General features: G+C 41.3%; 1 protein-coding gene across 4 annotated transcripts in view; it reads left to right on the forward strand.

Moving 5' to 3' along the window:
* ece1 (endothelin converting enzyme 1) overlaps nucleotides 1-21,710 on the forward strand; it is a 336,078-nt gene that overhangs the window by 292,167 nt on the left and 22,201 nt on the right. For all 4 annotated transcript variants that reach the window (XM_039755712.1, XM_039755711.1, XM_039755709.1 and 1 more), the window contains 3 exons: nucleotides 6,158-6,256; nucleotides 14,099-14,176; nucleotides 14,646-14,749. In XM_039755712.1, coding sequence (XP_039611646.1) covers nucleotides 6,158-6,256; nucleotides 14,099-14,176; nucleotides 14,646-14,749 — 281 coding nt within the window. The remainder of the gene's footprint in view (nucleotides 1-6,157; nucleotides 6,257-14,098; nucleotides 14,177-14,645; nucleotides 14,750-21,710) is intronic.

Raw genomic sequence — 21,710 nt, forward strand, 5'->3', positions numbered from 1 at the left:
AGTGTATGTATTTGTACATAACAACGGTTAATTGTGACAGAAATCCCAGCTGGCAAGAAGTTACCAAAGGAAAAGGCGCAACCAAGATGAAAAAGAAAAGAGAGGAGGATATCCCCAAAGAAAACCTTCCAAAAAGAGAAAGAATCATACAAGCGATAGATCAACCCTGCAAGCCAATGTAGTGAAACAAAAGGCAGTAAGTTAGGGTAGACCTAATAATGCATGTTCATCTGCAAGTAAAATCCCCTGAAACACCCAGGAGGTGATTTCCCTGGTTTGCCGGGTGTCACGTGACCCGACAGACTCTCTACGTCAGGGGTGTCGAACTCCGGGCCTGGTGGGCCGCAGTGGCTGCAGGTTTTCATTCTGATCCTTTTCCTAATCAGCGAGCAGTTTTCACTGCTAATTAACTCCTTTTTCCCTTCATTTTAATAGCCTTGTTTTTAAGGATTCAGTCCTCTGATTTGATTCCTCTCTTCGTTAAATGACAACCAAACAGAAATGAGATGTGAAAGAGCCAACAGACGACCAGCTAAATTGGGATTTCAAACTCTAACCAATTTCACTCCAACTAATCTCTTAATGAGAAGCCGATTCTTGCTGTTAATTAAACCTGTTATTTAATGCCACAGCAGACATTTCCAAAATTGATTTTTCTGTTTTTTCTAAGAACACCGTCAAAATGTTTTGGTGGCCTGAGAGATCAACCTTACTGAGAACTTCATCTTTCTTTACTTCCACATATTGTGTGATGGGCACAGGTGAGCTGGCCATGTGGCGGCTTGTTTTGTGTCTCATTATTGTTTGGCTGCTAATTAAGAAAAAAGAGACAACTAAGGGGCCTCAGTCAAGTTAATGGAAACTAAAGCAAAAGAAGTTAATTAGCAGGAAAAACTGGTCATTATTGAAGAAGATGCCATTATAGAATGAAAACCTGCAGCCACTGAGGCCCTCCAGGACTGGAGTTCGACACCCGTGCTCTACTTAGTAAGAGAGAGGTAAAGAGCCTGGAGGAAAGGCAGATGTTGTCCGTTTGTGTCTGTATATAATGTTCCTGACTTCAGCACATTTTTTTTATACAATTCTTTGATCTTTGTGCATATTTCTGAATGTATCCAGCAGGGGGTGCAAGCACCCTTGAAAGAGGTTTGTTAGAGGTTGCAGCCATTGCTTTGCTCGCCAACCCCCCTGACCTGCGATATGCGCTAGCCACTTCACGTCTCTGTCGCTACAATGGGAAACAAATAGTTTTTTTTTTTAACTCCTCTTTGCTCGATTATCTGCTGGCTTGCTGCTGCCGTGCCATGTGATCTGCATCTCGCGCGGTGCTTCAAACATTTAAAAGCCTGTACAGCAGCAGTCCTACTCTTTGTCTTTTATTTCCAGTCCCGGGCATGGTTAAATCTTTTGGCACAAAGTCTCGTCTCGTGGGACATGAGTTCTTGATATTTTTTAGTTCATAATTTAAAAACAGAATAAGAATCTGAAAATCTAACAACATCACTTTAAAGTTCAATAAATTCTGAAAAGAATGATACCAAACATATACATGTAGGATTTAAAATAAGCCCGATTTAAAGCGTGACAAAAAACGCGACATAAAAAGTCACATAAAATCGTTGCACAAAATCGTTGCACTTTTAGGCTTAGGATTTTATATATAGAGAGAGTAAATACCTTTCCCTAGCAGTACAGTGGTGATTCCAAACAGAACAAAGAATCAGTAACACTAAAGAAAAATGATACTAGCTTGTGTTTATTATTGGCTTAACACTCGCAAGAATATAATACTTGAAGGAGATCTACTTGGCCAAAGCATGATACAGTCAGGGTTTCCTGTAATCGGCGCTTGTCCAAGTTCGAGATAGAGTGTGGGAAAGTATGTTTTCCTAGGCACGGCCAGGAGTGATGACTTCCATCCGTCCGTAGGTGAGCTCTGCTCTTCTGGGCAATGTCTAAGCATTTACACATTTCCTACACTTCAAGAGTCTGAAAACACAATCATGCAAGCTCCCAACATGGGTGGGTACATTCTGGTTTGCTCATTTATCACTCATAGAAAATGGAACAGCTACTTTAAACCAGAAAGTGAACTTCCCTGAATATCCTACCTTGACAGTGAACAGTTGTTTATTGCTTATCTTTTTGTCATATTGGTAACCTAGCAAATCTGCCTCCTCTGTCAGTCAGCTTGCCTCTTGTGCCTTTCTGTCAGAATGTGTCCAGTTTCTGTTTCAGATGAATAAAATCAGTCAGTCAGTCATTATCCAACCCCCTATATCCTAACACAGGGTCACGGGGGTCTGCCAGAGCCAATCCCAGCCAACACAAGGCACAAGGCAAAAACAAATCCCAGGCAGGGCGCCAGCCCACCGCAGGGCACACACACACACACACACACACACACACATCCACACACACACACACTAGGGACAATTTAGTATTGCCAATGCACCTAACCTGCATGTCTTTGGACTGTGGGAGGAAACCCACGCAGACACGGGGAGAACATGCAAACTACACACAGGGTGGACCCGGAAAGCGAACCGGGGTCTCCTAACTGCGAGGCAGCAGCGCTACCACTGAATAAAATCAGATACAATGAAATAAACTTAACAGATCACAACTTTAAATGTTGGCTACACTGAATATGATGATTTAAATTAGTGTGCAGTTATATGTGTTATGGATCAGTGTTATGGCACAATATAAATTCAGTCTTGTTTATTTTTATTTTACTGCAATGACATTTTCTTTATGTTACGGGCATCACCATTTTGTGCGCTGGCGTGACTGCAGGTTACTGATTAACAGCCACTAGAAGTCACATTCACGGATGTCATTGGAGCATTAATCTGGCTACTCGCTACATTCCCTGTTCAAGTCTGACTACTGCTAGAGCTATTTAACTCTTTCAGGGCGGATGTCGACTTTTGTCCTTCTGAAAATGGTGACAAAACCCCCCATCACGTTTTAGTTCAACTCTCTTTACTAGAAGGAAAGTCAGCTTCATGGGTTTGACGGAGATTTCCATGCGCTTGTGGGAGTAGTGAAGAGCAAACAACGACATGTGGTGAGAGTTCGAAGCGAATGCACAAAGCAAACAACATTTTGTATTTTATCGTTGAATTGGACTCTGACCCGTTGGACTCCGATTCTCATGCAAGTGATCTGGAGATCGAGATCGAAAACGAAAGTGAGGTACCGGCATCAGCTAATTGATCTCCAGCTAATCATGGTGCCAAACACGTAGATGACGACCGCCACTCATAAGGACACGAGGTGAAAACCTGATTGCGCCGCACTGTGACTGCGACTGCTGCTGCTGCCATCCTCACCACCGTCACATGAAGACGGCCTGCCAGCCAGCCAGCCACGCATTCCTGCCAGCCGCCATGCTGCCTGTGAGAGTCTCAAGCCACAAGAGACTATGAACTGGCAGCCACAACACCCAGCAAATTATATTTTAGGTTCATTTATGTGCGAGACCCTTGCTTTGGTTGCTTTTCAGAAAACTGCATTTTTTGGAAAAAAATATTCAGCCCTCAAAGAGGTAAAATGTTTCAGGTTTCTAGTGAGTGTTAATGTCAACGTCGATTTAGTTATAGAGCAAATTGAAAACAACAATTGGTAATTATGTAGCCTAAATGCTTTACATTAAAACATACAATAAACATAAAATACATAGAATAAAATGCAATAAAACACAATACAGCTAGCAGTAAACTGAACCATACAAATGAACTAAGAAGAGGGAAGGTCACAGAAAGCCAGAGAATAGAAACGTGTCTTCAATCTACACTGAAAAAAGTATAACATTGATGTTGTTCATTCAACGTACATTTTCTCTTTCAAACAACTTAAGATTAGTCATTAAGTGTTGTAGCTTGAAATATTTGGTTTCAGATCTCAATCAAAGTAAAAAAATGTGTTTGTACCAAAGTAAGCTATGGTGGAAGGAATAAACGTAACAGTTAACCTAATATTTTAGGTTGTTCGTGTGCTGTGTTTGAGGGGTCGTTTGTATATTCTTCTGGTCGAACTTTCCAGCGTGATGGCTTTCCAACTGCCAAAAAAGAAGAACAACTTAAAAAATAGATTTACTTCATTATAAAACAAGTGAATTGCACCCAATCACTCTAAAATGATTTGCCTCAAGTTAAAAATTGTGGGATCAATAAGCTAAAAAGAGTTATATTGGTTCAGATTGAAAATATTAAGTGTGAATCATTGCCTTTATTTTTTCATTGTAGTTTTAAACAGTTGTGGAAGATCAGCCTCGACACAGACAGACACCAAGACAACCAATGTCCGAAACAGACATGTTTATTATTTTCTGCGCTGTACACACATCACAGTGCACCAATCACTCACAGTCCTTTCTTTAATTCTCTTTTCCAGCAGCCTCCACTCCTCTCTCCAACTCTCTCCTCTCTTCCACCCGACTCCGGCTTCCTGAATGGAGTGAGGCGGCCCCTTTTATGGCACACCCGGATGTGCTCCAGGTGCTCCCTTATGATCTCCCGGCAGCACCTCCTTGTGTGGCAGAAGTGCCGCCCTTGCACCCGTAAGCACTCCGGGCATACCTGGCTCCTCTTCCGGCAGCACTTCCTGGTGTGGCAGAAGTGCTGCAGTCCATGGCTCTGGAACCATCCAGGGGTGCTGCCCTCTTGCACACCAGCGCAGATATGGCCCCTCTTCCGGTCCTTCCCTTCTCAAGGCATCCCAGTGGGGCAAGGTCCCTGGCCGTCTGCCACACAGTTCAATTGAAAGAGTCTCCTTAATGTAGTAAGGTAGTGAATTCTACATATGAGACGTAGCGGCTGCTAAATGCTGTCCCCTTTAGCTTTGCACAGTTTTGGGTGATGTTATTGGTGTGACAATATTTAATCCGGCTGCTCACATCATTTACTGTATAAGTCTGACTACTTATTGAGTTATTTAAACTGTTTCAGGTTTCTAATAGTTTCAAATGAGGACACGCTTAGTCAGTAAGGCATTGGTGCAGCATGACTTAGTGTTTTAATAAAAAATCAAACAAAGTGTCAAAAGTGCAGTGCTAAAAGAGCGCCAATAAAGACATAATCCATAATATCAGTGACAGTCCATGACATAAAATTCCCATAAACAATCCAAAGATGAAACCAGAATAAAACACAGTCTTTGATTTCTTACTCTTCTCTCTCTTTTCACTGAGCCCGGAGCAAAATTAAAAAGGAATAGAACATATATGCTGGGATTGGCTCCAGCAGACCCCCGTGACCCTGTAGTTAGGATATAGTGGGTTGGATAAAGGATGGATGGATAGAACATATAGAAAGTGAAACCCAAAAGAAAGGAAAAGAGAAGGAGAAAAGAACAAACTTAGCCAGGTAAAACATTAAATGGCCAAAGACCTCCAAAAACCAAAAGTCAAAATTCTAAAGGAGAGCACAATGAACACTAGCTAAGTGATTAATGGAGTGATACACTAGAGCGAGACTATTCAATTGCAGATTCAATTGGGCCAGATTTTCAAACCAAGAAATTTAGCTGGGCCAGACATTTTCAGCAGCAGGTAATAACAAATTTCAAACCAACACAGATGAATGTATTGAAAAACAAGTCAGGTCTATTCATGGTTTCCCTTTTAAATTTGGTCTCATCTGACGCAGGCATATCAAAAAGTGCATAAAAACAATAAAGCTATAACTGGAGAGAATCCTAGGTAGTAGCAATTATATATTTTTTTTTCCACTTTTGAAATTGCTCACATCTGACGTAGGCATATTTCAAAGTGCATAAAAAACAATATAGTGCATTAAATGGCTATGACTAAAAGGTTGCTGATGTTGGTTGTTTGAATGGACAATCTAAAAAGTTCGAAAGAAAAACAAGCAATGAATCATATATGAGCAGTGAATAACAATAATAAGTTCCCAAAGGATAAAGGTACAGTGAGATCGAAAGACAAGTGAATCACAAATGTAGATCTGAACAAGAACTTGAGACAAGCAAAACAAGAACTTGAATCCAAAAAGCTAAAGCAGAATTAAAAAAAAACACATTTAGATATATTATTATTATTAGTAGTAGTAGTAGTATTATTATTAGAAACACTTAAGTTGGATAGTTTTATTTTACTGACATTTCTTTGCTTCCCTTGTCTTTGAAACAGGCCGAAGATATGATCTCTGAAATAAAAACAGCATTTGAAGATAGCCTTAAAGATGTGACCTGGATGGATGACGAGACCAGACAAGCTGCTAAAGAGAAGGTGTCTAGTTTGTTAGTGGCACCGCTGCCACTTCTGTCTTTATTACGAGTTGTGCAATAACTTTGAAACACAGATTTCCTTGTAGGGTATGGTATTTTCTTACGCTTCTGCCATAATTCGTTTCTGGCAGCGTATAGCCAATTAAAATCATTCAGACAATAGCTTTAGTTGCTGCTGTGCTTTTTCTCCAAGCCCACATGCACAGTAGCACTGCTCCAACACACATTGTTTTAATTTGTGATGTTCTTCTAACAGCATTTTATGAATATCACCCACATACCTCTAGTGAATTGTACGCTTTGATTATGTAGAGCTATTTGAGCATTGCCAAAATCAATTTCCGAAGAGTGAAGGAAGAAAGACAGCCTGATAGCTTTGTAGAAGAAAAGTTAGCCTGATAATATAGGAGCTCAGCCTCCGTGTAACCAGACATCTATAGCATTCCTCAAGCTAAGTAATCTGAAATCTGTATTTGCAATTTCTGCTGATTACTAAATAATATTAAGCAGATTCCAAAATTATTTAGACCCCTTCACTTCTTGCACACTTAAATGTGGTGTAGATCAAATGAATAAATATGCCATTTTTGCCCATTAGTCTACACTGAAAAACCTATAATAAGAAAGTGAAAGCATGTTTTCAGAAAGGTTTACAAATTTATTAAAAATCAAAAACTGAAATCTCTCATTCATATAAGTATTCAGTACTTAATTCTGTACTGTACTTTGTAGAAGCCCCTTTGGCAGCAGTTACAGCTTTCTGGTTTCTTCAGCTATTCTCTATCAGCTTTGCACACCTTGGTTTTGGGTATTTATCCTATTCTTCCTGGCAGGTTCTGTCAAGCTCCACACCATCTTCAGGTCTCTCCACACATGTTCTAAGGGGTTTAAGTCTGGACTTTGGCTGAGCCACTTAATAACTCTCAGACACTTGTCCAGAAGCCGGTCCAGCATTGTCTTGGAAGTAGGTTTCAGGTCATCGTACTGAAAGGTAAACTGTCACCCTAATCTGAGGCTGTCTGCATGCTATAGCAGGTTTTCCTCAAGGACCTCTCAGTATTTTCACTCTATTCATCCTTTCCTCAATTCTGACCAGTTTCCCTGTACCTGCCACTAAAAAGCACCCCCATAGCATGATGTTGCTAACATCATGCTTCACCATAGGGATGGTATTAGGCAGGTGATGACCAGTGCCTGTTCTTTGCCAGATTTAGTGCTTGGAGTTCTCTCAAAAGAGTTCCATTTTTGCTTCATCAAACATGAGAAACTTTTCCTCATGCCATTTGGCAAACTCCTTGTGAGAGTTATTACGTGCCTGATGGTTGGAGTGCTGCTGAGATGATCGTCCTTTCCAAAAGGTTATCCCAGCTCAGCAGGGAACTTCTGAAGTCTGATACAGTGACCATTGGGTTCTTGGTTACGTCTGAGACCAAACCCCTTCTTGCCTGTTTACTCATTTTGGTCAGATGGCCAACTCCAGGAAGAGCTCTGGTGGTTGTAAAGTTTTTCCATTTCACAATTATTGAGACCACCACACTCCTGGGAGCACTCAAAGTTTTAGAAATGGTTTTTTACCCTTGCCCTGATCCATGCCTCACAACAGGTTGATTGCTGAGGTCTGCAGAGAGTTCCTTTGTCTTCATGGCTTGTTTTTTGTCCTGACATGCAGTGTCAGTTGTGGGAAATGTGGGGTGTGCTTTTCTAAACAAAGATTAGTCAATTTAATTTGCCACGGGTGGACTCCAATCAAGTTCTAGACACATCTCAAGGAAAATTAAAGCAAACAGGATTGGCCTAAGCACAATTTGAGGTACCACAGCAAAGAAATGAGAAATTTCAGTTTGTGATTTTTAAAAATCTAGGGGGCGTTTCGCTCACCAACCCCCTGGCCTATGCTACACGGCAGCAACTTCGCGTCTCTGCCGCTCGCGTATGCGGATTTCACTTTCACCAAACAACAAAACTTGTAATTCTTGCGGATACGCCTCTTCATTGGGAAGAAACACTATTTTTCACTGATGGCAACTCGAATTAGACGATCTACAAGTCTCCGACTTAAAGTTTAAAGCCATACAATATCTACATACTTCTGTCATATCACCCTTGTCCATCTATTGGATCTCTTTTCGCTTTTACCTTTTTGTCAATATCGCACTCATTTTTGATTCCGTGTTTGGAATTACATCGTGACAACATAACGTATAACTGCCCACGAGTGAATATCATTTCTTTCTCTCTACATGAACTGTGTCTGACAATAGCATTCACACAAATGAGAAATTATTGAACCGTGTGCGTGCTTGTAAATGCTTTAGGTGTGGGCAGGACTTTTCCAAATCTCTTTGCATAAAGTCTTGTCTTGTGGGCCTTGAAATTTTCTCTCCCGGGAATTCACCTTTATCAAACAACAAAAATTTTAATTCTCACGGATACGCCTCTTCATTTGGAAGAAACACAACTTTTCCCTGATGGCAACACAAATTAAACGATCTACAAGTCTCCGACGTAAAGTTTAAATCTGAACAATATATTCGATCTCTTTTCGCTGTTCCGTTATTTCACCAGTAATAATTTCCGTTTGTTTGCGCTAATGCGATCTTTACTATTATTTTTTTGAGACTTTCGAATTTTCATACTTTCATTATCTCTAACCTGCTCTGCATGTGTATCGCGCCAATGTTTTTTAATTCTTTACGACGTTCTACTTTGTCATCTACTCTTTGTCTTTTATTTCTGGCCCTGGGCATGGTTAAATCTCTTGGCACAAAGTCTCGTCTCGTGGGACATGAGTTCTTGATATTTTTTAGTTCATAATTTAAAAACAGAATAAGAATCTGAAAATCTAACAACATCACTTTAAAGTTCAATAAATTCTGAAAAGAATGATACCAAACATATACATGGAGGTTTTAAAATAAGCTCGATTTAAAGCGTGACAAAATACGTGACATAAAAAGTCACATAAAATCGTTGCACAAAATCGTTGCACTTTTAGGCTTAGGATTTTTTATATATAGAGAGTAAATACCTTTCCCTAGCAGTACAGTGGTGATTCCAAACAGAATAAAGAATCAGTCAGAATCAGACATAAAAGTGTTTCACTGAGAAAGTCACGTCTCGTCTCTCTTCTCAAGATTTGTTTTATTATAATAGAGAAATTTGCAAACCTTTCTGAAAACATGTTTTCACTTTATGGGTTATTGAGTATATAGATTCTTCTCCTTCTTCTTTCAGCTGCCCCTGTTAGGGGTTGCCACAGTGGATCATCTTCTTCCATATCTTTCTGTCCCCTGAATCTTGTTCTGTTACACCCATCACCTGCATGTCCTCTCTCACCACATCCATAAACCTTCTGTTAGGCCTTCCTCTTTTCCTCTTGCCTGGCAGCTCTATCCTTAGCATCCTTCTCCCAATATACTCAACATCTCTCCTCTGCACATGTCCAAACCAGCGCAATCTCGCCTCTCTGACTTTGTCTCCCAACCATCCAACTTAAGCTGACCCTCTAATGTACTCATTTCTAATCCTATCCATCCTTGTCACACCCATTGCAAATCTTAGCATCTTTAACTCTGCCACCTCCAGCTCTGTCTCCTGGTTTCTGGTCATTGCCACCATCTGCAACCCATATAACAAAGCTGTTCTCACTACCGTCCTGTAGACCTTCCCTTTCACTCTTGCTGATATCTGTCTGTCACAAATCACTCCTGACACTCTTCTCCACCCATTCCACCCTGCCTGCACTCTCTTTTTCACCTCTCTTCCACAATCCCTGTTACTCTGTATTGTTGATTCCAAGTATTTAAACTCATCCACCTTTGCCAGCTCTACTCCCTGCATCCTCACCATTCCACTGACCTCCCTCTTATTCACACACATTTATTCTGTTTTGTTCCTCTCCTCTCTAGAGCATATCTCCACTTCTCCAGAGTCTCCTCAACCTGCTCCCTACTATCGCTACAGATCACAATGTCATCAGCAAGACAGCAGTCTGTCAACCTGTCCACCACCATTGCAAATAAGAAAGGGCTCAAGGCCGATCCCTGATGTAATCCCACCTCCATGTTGAATGCATCTGTCACTCCTACCGCAGACCTTACCACGGTCACACTTCCCTCGTACATATCCTGTACCACTCTTACATACTTCTCTGCCACTCCCGACTTCCTCATACAATACCACAACTCCTCACGAGGCACCCTGTCATATGCTTTCTCCAGGTCCACAAAGACGCAATGCAACCCCTTCTGGCCTTCCCTATACTACTCCATCAACACCCTCAGAGCAAACATCGCATCTGTGGTGTTCTCTCTTGGCATGAAACCACACTGCTGCTCACTAATCATCACCTCCCTTTTTCAACGTAGCTTCCACTACTCTTTCCCATAACGTTATGCTGTATTGAGTATATAGATTGATGGGTACAAATGGCAAATGTACCAATTTAAAATGAAATGTACAACCCAATAAAATGGGCAGAAATGAAGGAAAACTTTCTCAGCCCACTGTACCTAATGAAAATACACCAAATGCTGAATTATCAGATTGCATATTTAAAAATGTCACCTAACTGTTGGTGGCCACTGCTGTTATTCCACAGTGGGTGGCTTAGCCTAACTTTCCATGGTGCCATGCTCCCTCTTAAGCTGGTTTAGTGAGCTTCTTTTGTCCACAATGCAGTGAAATATCTACTTGATATCAATAAGAATTCCTCATTATTCAATTAATATTTATTTTTAAATTACATAAACTAAACCCTGTAGGTGTCAAACTAACGAGCCAGTGCTATAAATTATATCAAATAAGTACCATATACAGTATTTGTATTACAAAATATGAAAAACATGACTGGAATTTGTTCTTTTACGGTAAGCACCTTTCAGTAGAATGAAATACACTGGAGAGGTCAAATTAACCTAAGTCAATTCCTGCAACGAGAGAATTCATTGAATTTGGTTGCTATGCACTTGCAGGATAAATAAAAGAACACAATATGGGGTAAAGAACATAGGTGTGAGCCTTAGTAATAATGGTTTTAAGGCTGGTATAACTATCCACACAACTGTTTTCTTAACCCCAGCATCTAGTACAAGGGCCATGGGGTGATGCTTTCATTTGCAAAAGAGAACTGCGCAGGAAAAACGCTATAAAAATAATAGATCAGGAGATGAAGTATTTGTCACATTTGAGAAGTGACATAATCAAGCGACAAGTCAGAAAAGTTAGAAACTCTGACTGTCCGATGAGTACCAAAAATTCTAGCCATATTTCACGACTTAAGGTCTTAATCCTAACTGAAAGCCTGTTCTTAACTAAATCACCCACCAACAGATCTGTTTTTGTTTGAGTTCTTATCCCACATCTATGACATTTAGACTATTATACCTCCATTTTTATAGTCTACAGCTGATGATGTCATCACACAGCAACACATGTTATGTAACTGGCAAAGGACATCGCAGCCATAAACATCTTTGCCTTGGCTATGAAATAATTTCACAAAATAGCAGGGATAGAAAGAAAACAATACAAACCAAATAATGCCAATGCAAACGGTAATGTTATTAATAGATAGTAATAAAACTTAAGTGATAGAAATGTACAGAATTAGTAAAGTCTTATCCATAAAAAAAAGATTCATGACAGTTGGGGGAATACAGCCTATCTTGGTAGCATCAGGAATAAAGAGACATATCATCCCTGGATGTGGTATGGTAGACACTGACTTATTTACCGTATATACTCACGTTTAAGTTCTCCCGCGGATAAGTCAGGGCTTGATTTTACTGTATTATTTCTGGTATTTTATAATGTTGGTTGTAAAAGTTGAATGCAGAAAACTCACGCTATTGATCCAAGAGATTATGATATACTAAAGACAACCTGAGAGAGTAACCACAGAACACACTGCCTCTTTTTCTACCTATTGTGCCTACGTGACCACACAGTAATACCCAAAATATCCCGAAGCAACATTTGCACTGTTTAAGTGTCGTATTTTTGAACGGGAGTATAAGTCGGGGTCTGATTTTATAATTGATTTTTCAGGTTTCAAGACTCGACTTATACGTGAGTATACAGTGGTGTGAAAAACTATTTGCCCCCTTCCTGATTTCTTATTTTTTTGCATGTTTGTCACACAAAATGTTTCTGATCATCAAACACATTTAACCATTAGTCAAATATAACACAAGTAAACACAAAATGCAGTTTTTAAATGATGGTTTTTATTATTTAGGGAGAAAAAAAATCCAAACCTACATGGCCCTGTGTGAAAAAGTAATTGCCCCCTGAACCTAATACTGTAACTGGTTGGGCCACCCTTAGCAGCAATAACTGCAATCAAGCGTTTGCGATAACTTGCAATGAGTCTTTTACAGCGCTTTGGAGGAATTTTGTCCCACTCATCTTTGCAGAATTGTTGTAATTCAGCTTTATTTGAGGGTTTTCTAGCATGAACCGCCTTTTTAAGGTCATGCCATAGCATCTCAATTGGATTCAGGTCAGGACTTTGACTAGGCCACTCCAAAGTCTTCATTTTGTTTTTCTTCAGCCATTCAGAGGTGGATTTGCTGGTGTGTTTTGGGTCATTGTCCTGTTGCAGCACCCAAGATCGCTTCAGCTTGAGTTGACGAACAGATGGCCGGACATTCTCCTTCAGGATTTTTTGGTAGACAGTAGAATTCATGGTTCCATCTATCACAGCAAGCCTTCCAGGTCCTGAAGCAGCAAAACAACCCCAGACCATCACACTACCACCACCATATTTTACTGTTGGTATGATGTTCTTTTTCTGAAATGCTGTGTTCCTTTTACGCCAGATGTAACGGGACTTTGCCTTCCAAAAAGTTTTTGTCTCATCAGTCCACAAGGTATTTTCCCAAAAGTCTTGGCAATCATTGAGATGTTTCTTAGCAAAGTTGAGACGAGCCCTAATGTTCTTTTTGCTTAACAGTGGTTTGCGTCTTGGAAATCTGCCACGCAGGCCGTTTTTGCCCAGTCTCTTTCTTATGGTGGAGTCGTGAACACTGACCTTAATTGAGGCAACTGCGGCCTGCAGTTCTTTAGACGTTGTCCTGGGGTCTTTTGTGACCTCTCGGATGAGTCGTCTCTACGCTCTTGGGGTAATTTTGGTCGGCCGGCCACTCCTGGGAAGGTTCACCACTGTTCCATGTTTCTGCCATTTGTGGATAATGGCTCTCACTGTGGTTCGCTGGAGACCCAAAGCTTTAGAAATGGCTTTATAACCTTTACCAGACTGATAGATCTCAATTACTTCTGTTCTCATTTGTTCCTAAATTTCTTTGGATCTTGGCATGATGTCTAGCTTTTGAGGTGCTTTTGGTCTACTTCTCTGTGTCAGGCAGCTCCTATTTAAGTGATTTCTTGATTGAAACAGGTGTGGCAGTAATCAGGCCTGGGGGTGGCTACGGAAATTGAATTCAGGTGTGATACACCACAGTTAGGTTATTTTTGAACAAGGGGGCAATTACTTTTTCACACAGGGCCATGTAGGTTTGGATTTTTTTTCCTAAATAATAAAACCATCATTTAAAACTGCATTTTGTGTTTACTTGTGTTATATTTGACTAATGGTTAAATGTGTTTGATGATCAGAAACATTTTGTGTGACAAACATGCAAAAGAATAAGAAATCAGGAAGGGGGCAAATAGTTTTTCACACCACTGTAGATATAAAATCTGGATTAAAATTTGAGGATGAAATGTGTTTTACTGATAAAGGATCACGGTCTGCTGCACCCTCTATTTATATCTATTTATATGTGAAATCATTCCTGACAGTTTTTTTTCCATTTTCAAACTGCTGTCTTTCTTTACCTAGGCTGATGCTATATATAACATGATTGGTTACCCAAAATTCATTATGGACAACAAAGAACTGGATAAAGTGTTTAATGATGTAAGTAAAACAGTACCTAAGAAGTCTAATAACAACAAATACTTGTTAATGTCTTATTCTGTATTCCAAATGTCCATCAAAATATTAATATGCATGTAGTCTTATGTTTTAGAACTGATCAGCTTTCAAATTCTAGTAAGTGGTAATTATATTCTGCAGTGACTCTAATTAATAGACTCGTTTTGTTCAACATGCATCTTATACCTTCAGATTATGTCTTATGTCTAAAGAAAAGCACCAGTTAGGCCTCTCCACCAAGTCTAGAAACCAAATCTGTTGTAATCAGCACTTTATGTCACATACTGAGCTTTAACAGGTCCTTCTGTCTTCCTGGTGGTCAAAGGTCTAGTTCTACCTTTGAATACGAGAGGCAGCTCTCATTTAGATTTGGTGTGAATCCTGGATGTGAGTAATTACAATTCATGGTAAATTTCATGTTTCTTCAGATTGTTTTTTCCTTCTTTTGTAGTATGAAGTGGTGTCAGACCTCTATTTCCAGAATGTGATGCAGTATTATAACTTTTCAGCAAAGGTGATGGTGGATCAGCTGAGAAAAGCCCCCAATCGTGAACAGTAAGTTTTATTATGCCTGCGTTCACTTCTGCTGTAAGTGCAGACTGTCTCCTACTTTGTGAGTTAGGTGGGTTCATTTTTCAGATCAAATCTTTAGACAAATGGAGAGGTCTAAAGTTTACTTTTAAAAGCTTCATGTAAAAACGCCTTCCCCATTTCCCACAGGCACCGCACGGTCCAAAGCTACATACACAATACTTTCTTTTCTGTTTCTCTTTCTCTTCTCCTTTCCACTACTCTGGTCAAGCTTCATCTTCCTCCTCCCGACACTGACTCCCTGAGTAGTGGCTGCTGGCTCCTTTTATCAGGCACCCGGAAGTGGTCCAGGTACTTGATGGTGTATTTCTGGCGGTACTTCCGGGAGTGATGGAAGAACTGCCCATAAGGGCTTAGCAGCTCCTGCTGTAGCACCCCCTGGTGGCTCCTGCGGATCCCAACAGGGCTGCACCCACATCCCAACTCCCACGAACCCCTGCGGGAGCCTGAGGCACCGCTGCAACCCAGGGGAGTTGCCACACTTGCCCCCTTGGTCCTCCCAGCGTGGAGTTGTCCCACAACACGCATCCTGTACCTTCACCTCCAACCATCAGCTTGGTCTTTCTTGAATCTACCTTGAGGTCTTTTGCTTGTAAACAGCCTTTCATTTACAATTTCTTTTTTACCAGGATCATTGGTACACAAGCACATTCATGGAAATCCTTCACACACTTCTCTGGCTACCACCTCCATCACTATGACAAAAATCAGTGCACTCAGAATGAATCCTGATGCAGCCCCACCTTCACATCAAAACTTTGATTATCTCTAACTGCACTCTTGACCACAGTTAGTGCTTCTTCGTACATTTAAACCACTGTAGATGCTAACCATTCCTCCAAAATCATTTGTCTTTTACCTGATCCCTGATTCTTTTCTCTAACACTTTCTCAACCATCTTCAGTATCTGCTTCAAAAGCTTGATCACTCAATATGAGCCACACTCCAGTAGTTCACACGTTCCTTTGTATATTAAAATGAGCACAGTTCTTTTCCAGTCTTCATTAATCCTCACTTCATACACAATCTTGTTGCACAGGTCTAGCAACCTTTCAGCTCCTGGAACTTCTGCTGCCTTCTGCATTTCTTCCACCATTCCAGTTGGGCCTGCTGCTTTACTTTCATTGTTTTAGTCCTTTAACAACCTGCTCTTTTGAAAACATACAACCCAGTCCTTCGATATCCTCAAATTGAGCATCATTAGCCCATCTTCTCATTCAGCATCTTCTCCATGTAATTCTTTCAAGTATCCTTAATCATGGTACTACAATGGTGCCGGAGAGTGGCGACATATTGCATGTTGATTAGCACATGCATGTGAGAGTTTCATTGTACTCATGACAGTAATGACCCTAAGACCCTGTACTGTCTGTTAGTATTAATATCATCCAAACATATTGGAGTTTAAAGCCAGTTTAATTTACTTTTAAAATTTTCTATTTTATGTGAGGGCCAACATTCAAAGCTATTGTATTATACATTGTAATACATGAGATATAATACAATGCATAGCTTTTAGAACATAAAATGAAACTGTTACCTGCACAATTATTTATTTAATAAAACATGGCAGATTGTTGAAGGGGTCCTTTTCCTTATCCTTTTCAGTTAGAAATGTCAATGTTCACGTTACTTTGTATAATTTAGCCAACTCAAAAATGTGTGTCATTTAACAAGCAATTCAGCATTATTTATCTGAGTAAAATATAGTAGATGTCAGCATCTGCATTTTCAGTTTTCCGCGTGATATGACAAACAAAATGGAAAATTCCAAAAATACGGTAAACAGTTTATAAGTTTCAAGCCATGCGCCCGCCAAACAAGTACACACTGTCACATGGCAAAGTCCATCAGCCCAGTTGCGGCTATATGTGACTCATGTCCCTTTGTTTCCATACCCACAGTTCTCTACAGAACTCCAAGCCAGTCTGCTTCCACCAACAGAGTGTAATTGCAGTCCATAATACCTATGAGGCCAGTCATCCAATGCCCCATCACCACGCAATGCCTACATTGTCAACCACAAAATGCCCATCAAATGCTCATTTACACTGTGGTTAAGATTATGGTTGTGGGTGAGTTATCTGACTCAAAGGGCATTTCATGACTGACGTCTCGGGTGCCCGCATAGATACTGTACTGCAGGCTTCTGTTAGAGCCATCTTGCTTCTAGTGTTCTCGCTGTTCACATTTGTTGCTACGCTATCACTGTATCGTTGTTGCAAAACACTCTTTTTTACTATCTGTATGTACTGTAAGTAAAGCTATAAAACAGTTGGAATGAGGAGAAAAGCAGCCATCCGTTTTATCTGATGTTTCAATTATCTGAGGTAACATCAGTCCACATTACCTCAGATAATCGGGATTCTGCTGTGCTAAGCGTTTTGGTCAGTAACAATTTTAATATCAACAACAGACTTTTGGCTATGAGCTTGGCTCGTTCCTGTCTACTTTTCATCTCAAAATCCTTATCATTTAAATAACCTTACTCTCTCGCTCGGAGTCAGTGCAGCTTCAGTACATCTTTAGGTTAGCAAGAACATTTTAGTGAGTGCAAGCTGAACTTGGATGTAAATAAACGATAAAAGGTGAACAAGTAAACTTAAGACTACAGTAAGTGGCAGATAAACAAGAACGAGTTTACTTAGGCAGTAAGATACTGCTGAAATGCAAAATTGAACAACAGTTAATGTGTACAAGTGCATCTGAAACTTTTTTAAAGGATTTATTGCAGGTTTTGCTATATTTGCTTTAATTGTATGAGTATACTGTATATAGTTGGATTAAGCAGGTTCAAGAAGATTTTTTGGTTTATATTTTATAATGCATTATTTTTATTATGAGGTATAATTATTACTATTATACGACTGCCAATCCTAATGTGATGTGGGAGACCTTCCATGACAAAACCCTGAGGGTTCTGTTGGTGTTACCAGTGTTCCCAGAAGGAGGTGTTTCATTTCGTAGGGCACCCTGGATATCATTGAGAGGAGTCGCAGCGCACGGCTCAGTGGCAACTCTGGTCTGTACCAGGAACTGAGAAGGATGGCTCTGAGGGCAGATAAAGAGGCGCTTATTAGAGGAATCTGTGAGCAAGTGACACACCATCTGTGGTGTAGCGACCCACGTCCTGTTTACAGAGGAATCGAAGCATTACGCACATCTGAATCTGTTCCTCCGAGAGTCGCAGTCAGGGCAGCTGATGGAACGGTCCTTACTGATGACACTGCAGTTCTGACCCTCTGGGCTGACTACTTTGAGTAGTTGTTCAAAGTTGATCCTCCGGCTAGGACATTGGATATCTCTGGGTCCACAGTTCTTGAGGCTGATCAGACAGACAGACAGACAGACAGACAGACAGACAGACAGACAGACAGACAAATAGATAGATAGATAGATAGATAGATAGATAGATAGATAGATAGATAGATAGATAGATAGATAGATACTTTATTAATCCCCAAAGGGAAGTTCCCATACTCCAGCAGCAGTATACTGATAAAAAACAATATTAATTAAAGAGCAATAAAAGCGCAGTGCAAGTTAAAAAATGCAAGGTGGAGAGTGCGAGGCAGGTATAACAGTCTATAATCTTGTATAATGTTAATGTTTACCCCCCCGGGTGGAAATGAAGAGTTGCATAGTGTGGTGGAGGAACGATCTCCTCAGTCTATCAGTGGAGCAGGATGGTGACAGCAGTCTGTCGCTGAAGTTGCTCCTCTGTCTGGAGATGATCCTGTTCAGTAGATGCAGTGGATTCTACATGATTGACAGGAGCCTGATCAGCGCCCGTCGCTCTGCCACAGATGTCAAACTGTCCAGCTCAGTTGCTCACCAGTTTGTCCAGGCGTGAGGTGTCCCTATTCTTTATGCTGCCTCCCCAGCACACCACTGCATAGAAGAAGGCACTCGCCACAACCGTCTGATAGAATATCTGCAGCATCTTATTGCAGATGCTGAAGGACACCAGCCTTCTAAGGAAGTATAGTCGACTCTGTCCTCTCTTGCACAGAGCATCAGTATTGGCAGTCCAATCCAATTTATTATCTAGCTGCACTCCCAGGTACAGTGGAACCTCGGTTCACGAACGTCTCAGAACACATACAGATCGGTTTACGACCAAAAAGTTCGCCAAACTTATGCATCTGTTCACGACCACACACTCGGTATACAAACAAGCCAGTTTCACTTTCGGTTTGTGCTCGCCGATGATTTCCGCAAGTGTTCAGTCTCTCCCTGTGCATTCCCTGTGCAGTGAGAGAGAAACACACAGACACGCGCGCGCAAGAGAGAGACACACACACAGACGCTCGCAAGAGAGACACACACACAAGATGCGCGTGAGAGAGAGACACACACAAGATGCACGCGAGAGAGACACACACAAGACGTGCGCGAGAGAGAGACACACACACAGACGCACGCTAGAGAGAAACACACACGTGAGAGAGAGAGAGACACGGCTGGACGCATAAGGCTGAGAAGGCAGTTAAAGAATGCACCAGGGTTGTTTTTAATGAGACAGATCCGAGCATTGTTTTAACCTCGTATTTAATGAAGACTTTTTTCTATTGGATTTTAACCTCCACTTCACGTCTGTTTACAGCGATCGGTTCGTAGCGTGCATTGTTGCAGTGTTATTTTTCTTGGTGGTTTATTAAATTACGGATTTTTCAAATGTAAATATTTTTTTCCCCTGTGCTTAAAACTCATTAAAAAAAGTGTTTTTAGCGAGCAGTTCATAGCGCTATAGCACAAACTCTTGCAGTGTTAGTTTTCTCTGTTGTTCAAGGTATTCTCAGTGTTATTCAATGTTTTTACATTTAGTTTAATATTACGTTGTGCATTCTATGGTATTATTAACTATATTTCTGCTTAAAAATCTTAAAAAATATATATTTACATACAGTTCGTACGGTCTGGAACAGATTAATTGTATCTACATACAATCCTATGGGGGAAATTACTTCAGTTCACGACCAAATCGGTTTACGACCAGAGTTTTGGAATGAATTATGGTTGTGAACCGAGGTTTCACTGTATGTATATGTCTGTACCCTCAGCACACAGTCACCTCTAATAATCACGGGGTCCGGGAGGGCCCTGGGCCTCCTAAAATCCACCACCAGCTCCTTGGTTTTGCCGATGTTCAGGTGTAGGTGGTTTGAGTCGCACCATTTAACAAAGTCCTTGATTAGGTTCTTATACTCCTCATCCTGCCCACTCCTGATGCAGCCCACAGTGTCGTCAGTGAACTTTTGCATGTGGCAGGACTCTGAGTTGTATTGAAAGTCCGATGTATATAGGCTGAACAGGACCGGAGAAAGTACAGTCCCCTGCGGCGCTCCTGTGCTGCTGACCACAATGTCAGACCTGCAGTTCCTGAGACGCACATATTGAGGTCAGTCTTTAAGATAGCCCATGATCCATGCCACCAGGTATGAATCTACTCCTATCTTTGTCAGCATGTCACTAAGGAGCCGAGGTTGGATGGTGTTGAAGACGCTAGAGAAGTCCAGAAACATAATTCTTACAGCACCACTGCCTTTGTCCAAGTGGGAGAGGGATCGGTTTAGCATACAGATGATGGCATTCTCCACTCCCACCTTCTCCTGGTATGCAAACTGCAGAGGGTCAAGGGCGTGGCGGACCTGTGGCCTCAGGTGGTGAAGCAGCAGCCGCTCCATGGTCTTCATCACATGTGACGTCAGAGCGACAGGCCGGAAGTCATTCAGCTTACCAGGACGTGATACCTTTGGGACTGGGGTGATGCAAGATGTTTTCCAAAGCCTCGGGACTCTCCCCTGTTCCAGGCTCAGGTTGAAGATGCACTGTAGAGGACTCCCCAGCTCCAATGCACAGGCCTTCAGCAGTCGTGGCAATACTCCATCTGGACCCACTGCTTTGCTGGCAAGAAGTCTCCTCAGCTCTCTGCTTACCTGGGCTGTTGTAATTGTGGATGGAGGGGAAACCCTCTCCTATGCTGGTATCAGCAGAAGGATGGGTGGAGGATGCAGTACTCTGAGGTGAGAGTGGGTTAGGGTGGTCAAACCTGTTAAAGAAGTTGTTCATCTGGTTTGCTCTCTCCACGTCTCTCAATGGTGGCAGCCAATGATGATCATCATCCCATCCCACACTCCCTTCATGCTGTTATTCTGCAACTTCTGCTCCAGCTTTCTCCTTCTGCACGGGATTGAGCTCATGTTGATCACCGCCTTTAAAAGCCCTTTTTTCTGGTTTAAAAGGCCCTTGATGTCATTTGTAATCCATGACTTGTTGTTAGCATAGCAGCGTACAATTAGCTGTGAACCACCCAATCTCACTGAGATTGCGCAGGTGGTGAACCAGCTGAGGGGGGGAAAGGCTGCAGGGATCTGTGGTATCCAGGATGAACTTCTCCAGGCGGATGGTAAGGCTGTACTCCTGGCATTTCAAGCAATCTTTGCTTCCATTTGAGAGACTGCCATCATCCCAACTGACTGGAAAACAGGACTTGTCACCCCTATCTGGAAAGGGAAGGGTGATCGCCTGGGGCTTCATGCATAAACGGTGCGTACGCACAGAAATGTTGCATAAGAACGTTTCCATGTTCAAATCGCGATCTATAAAACCTAAACTTGGCGTAAAGCCACGCACATTTCCACGGTACCTCATACCCTGTCGTACGCAAGTTCTCCGCTCGGTTTTGCAGACTGGCGGCACCCAGCGTCATAGCAGTGCTACTGTTCCTGTGTGGTTACTCTTTATTTTCCTGACACAGCTTTAGAAATACACTGAAACTAATCGCATATTGTTTATCAGTGTAATGAATCTGATTGTAATTAACCTGTAACAATATAATGGTCCAGGGAATAGCCATAGTATTCCAAATACCATAACTGCTTTAGCGTTGTTACTCTCACTGCACCTTCTTCTTCTTCTTTCA

This window comes from Polypterus senegalus, chromosome 6 (assembly GCF_016835505.1).
Source record: "Polypterus senegalus isolate Bchr_013 chromosome 6, ASM1683550v1, whole genome shotgun sequence".
NCBI lineage: Eukaryota > Metazoa > Chordata > Cladistia > Polypteriformes > Polypteridae > Polypterus > Polypterus senegalus.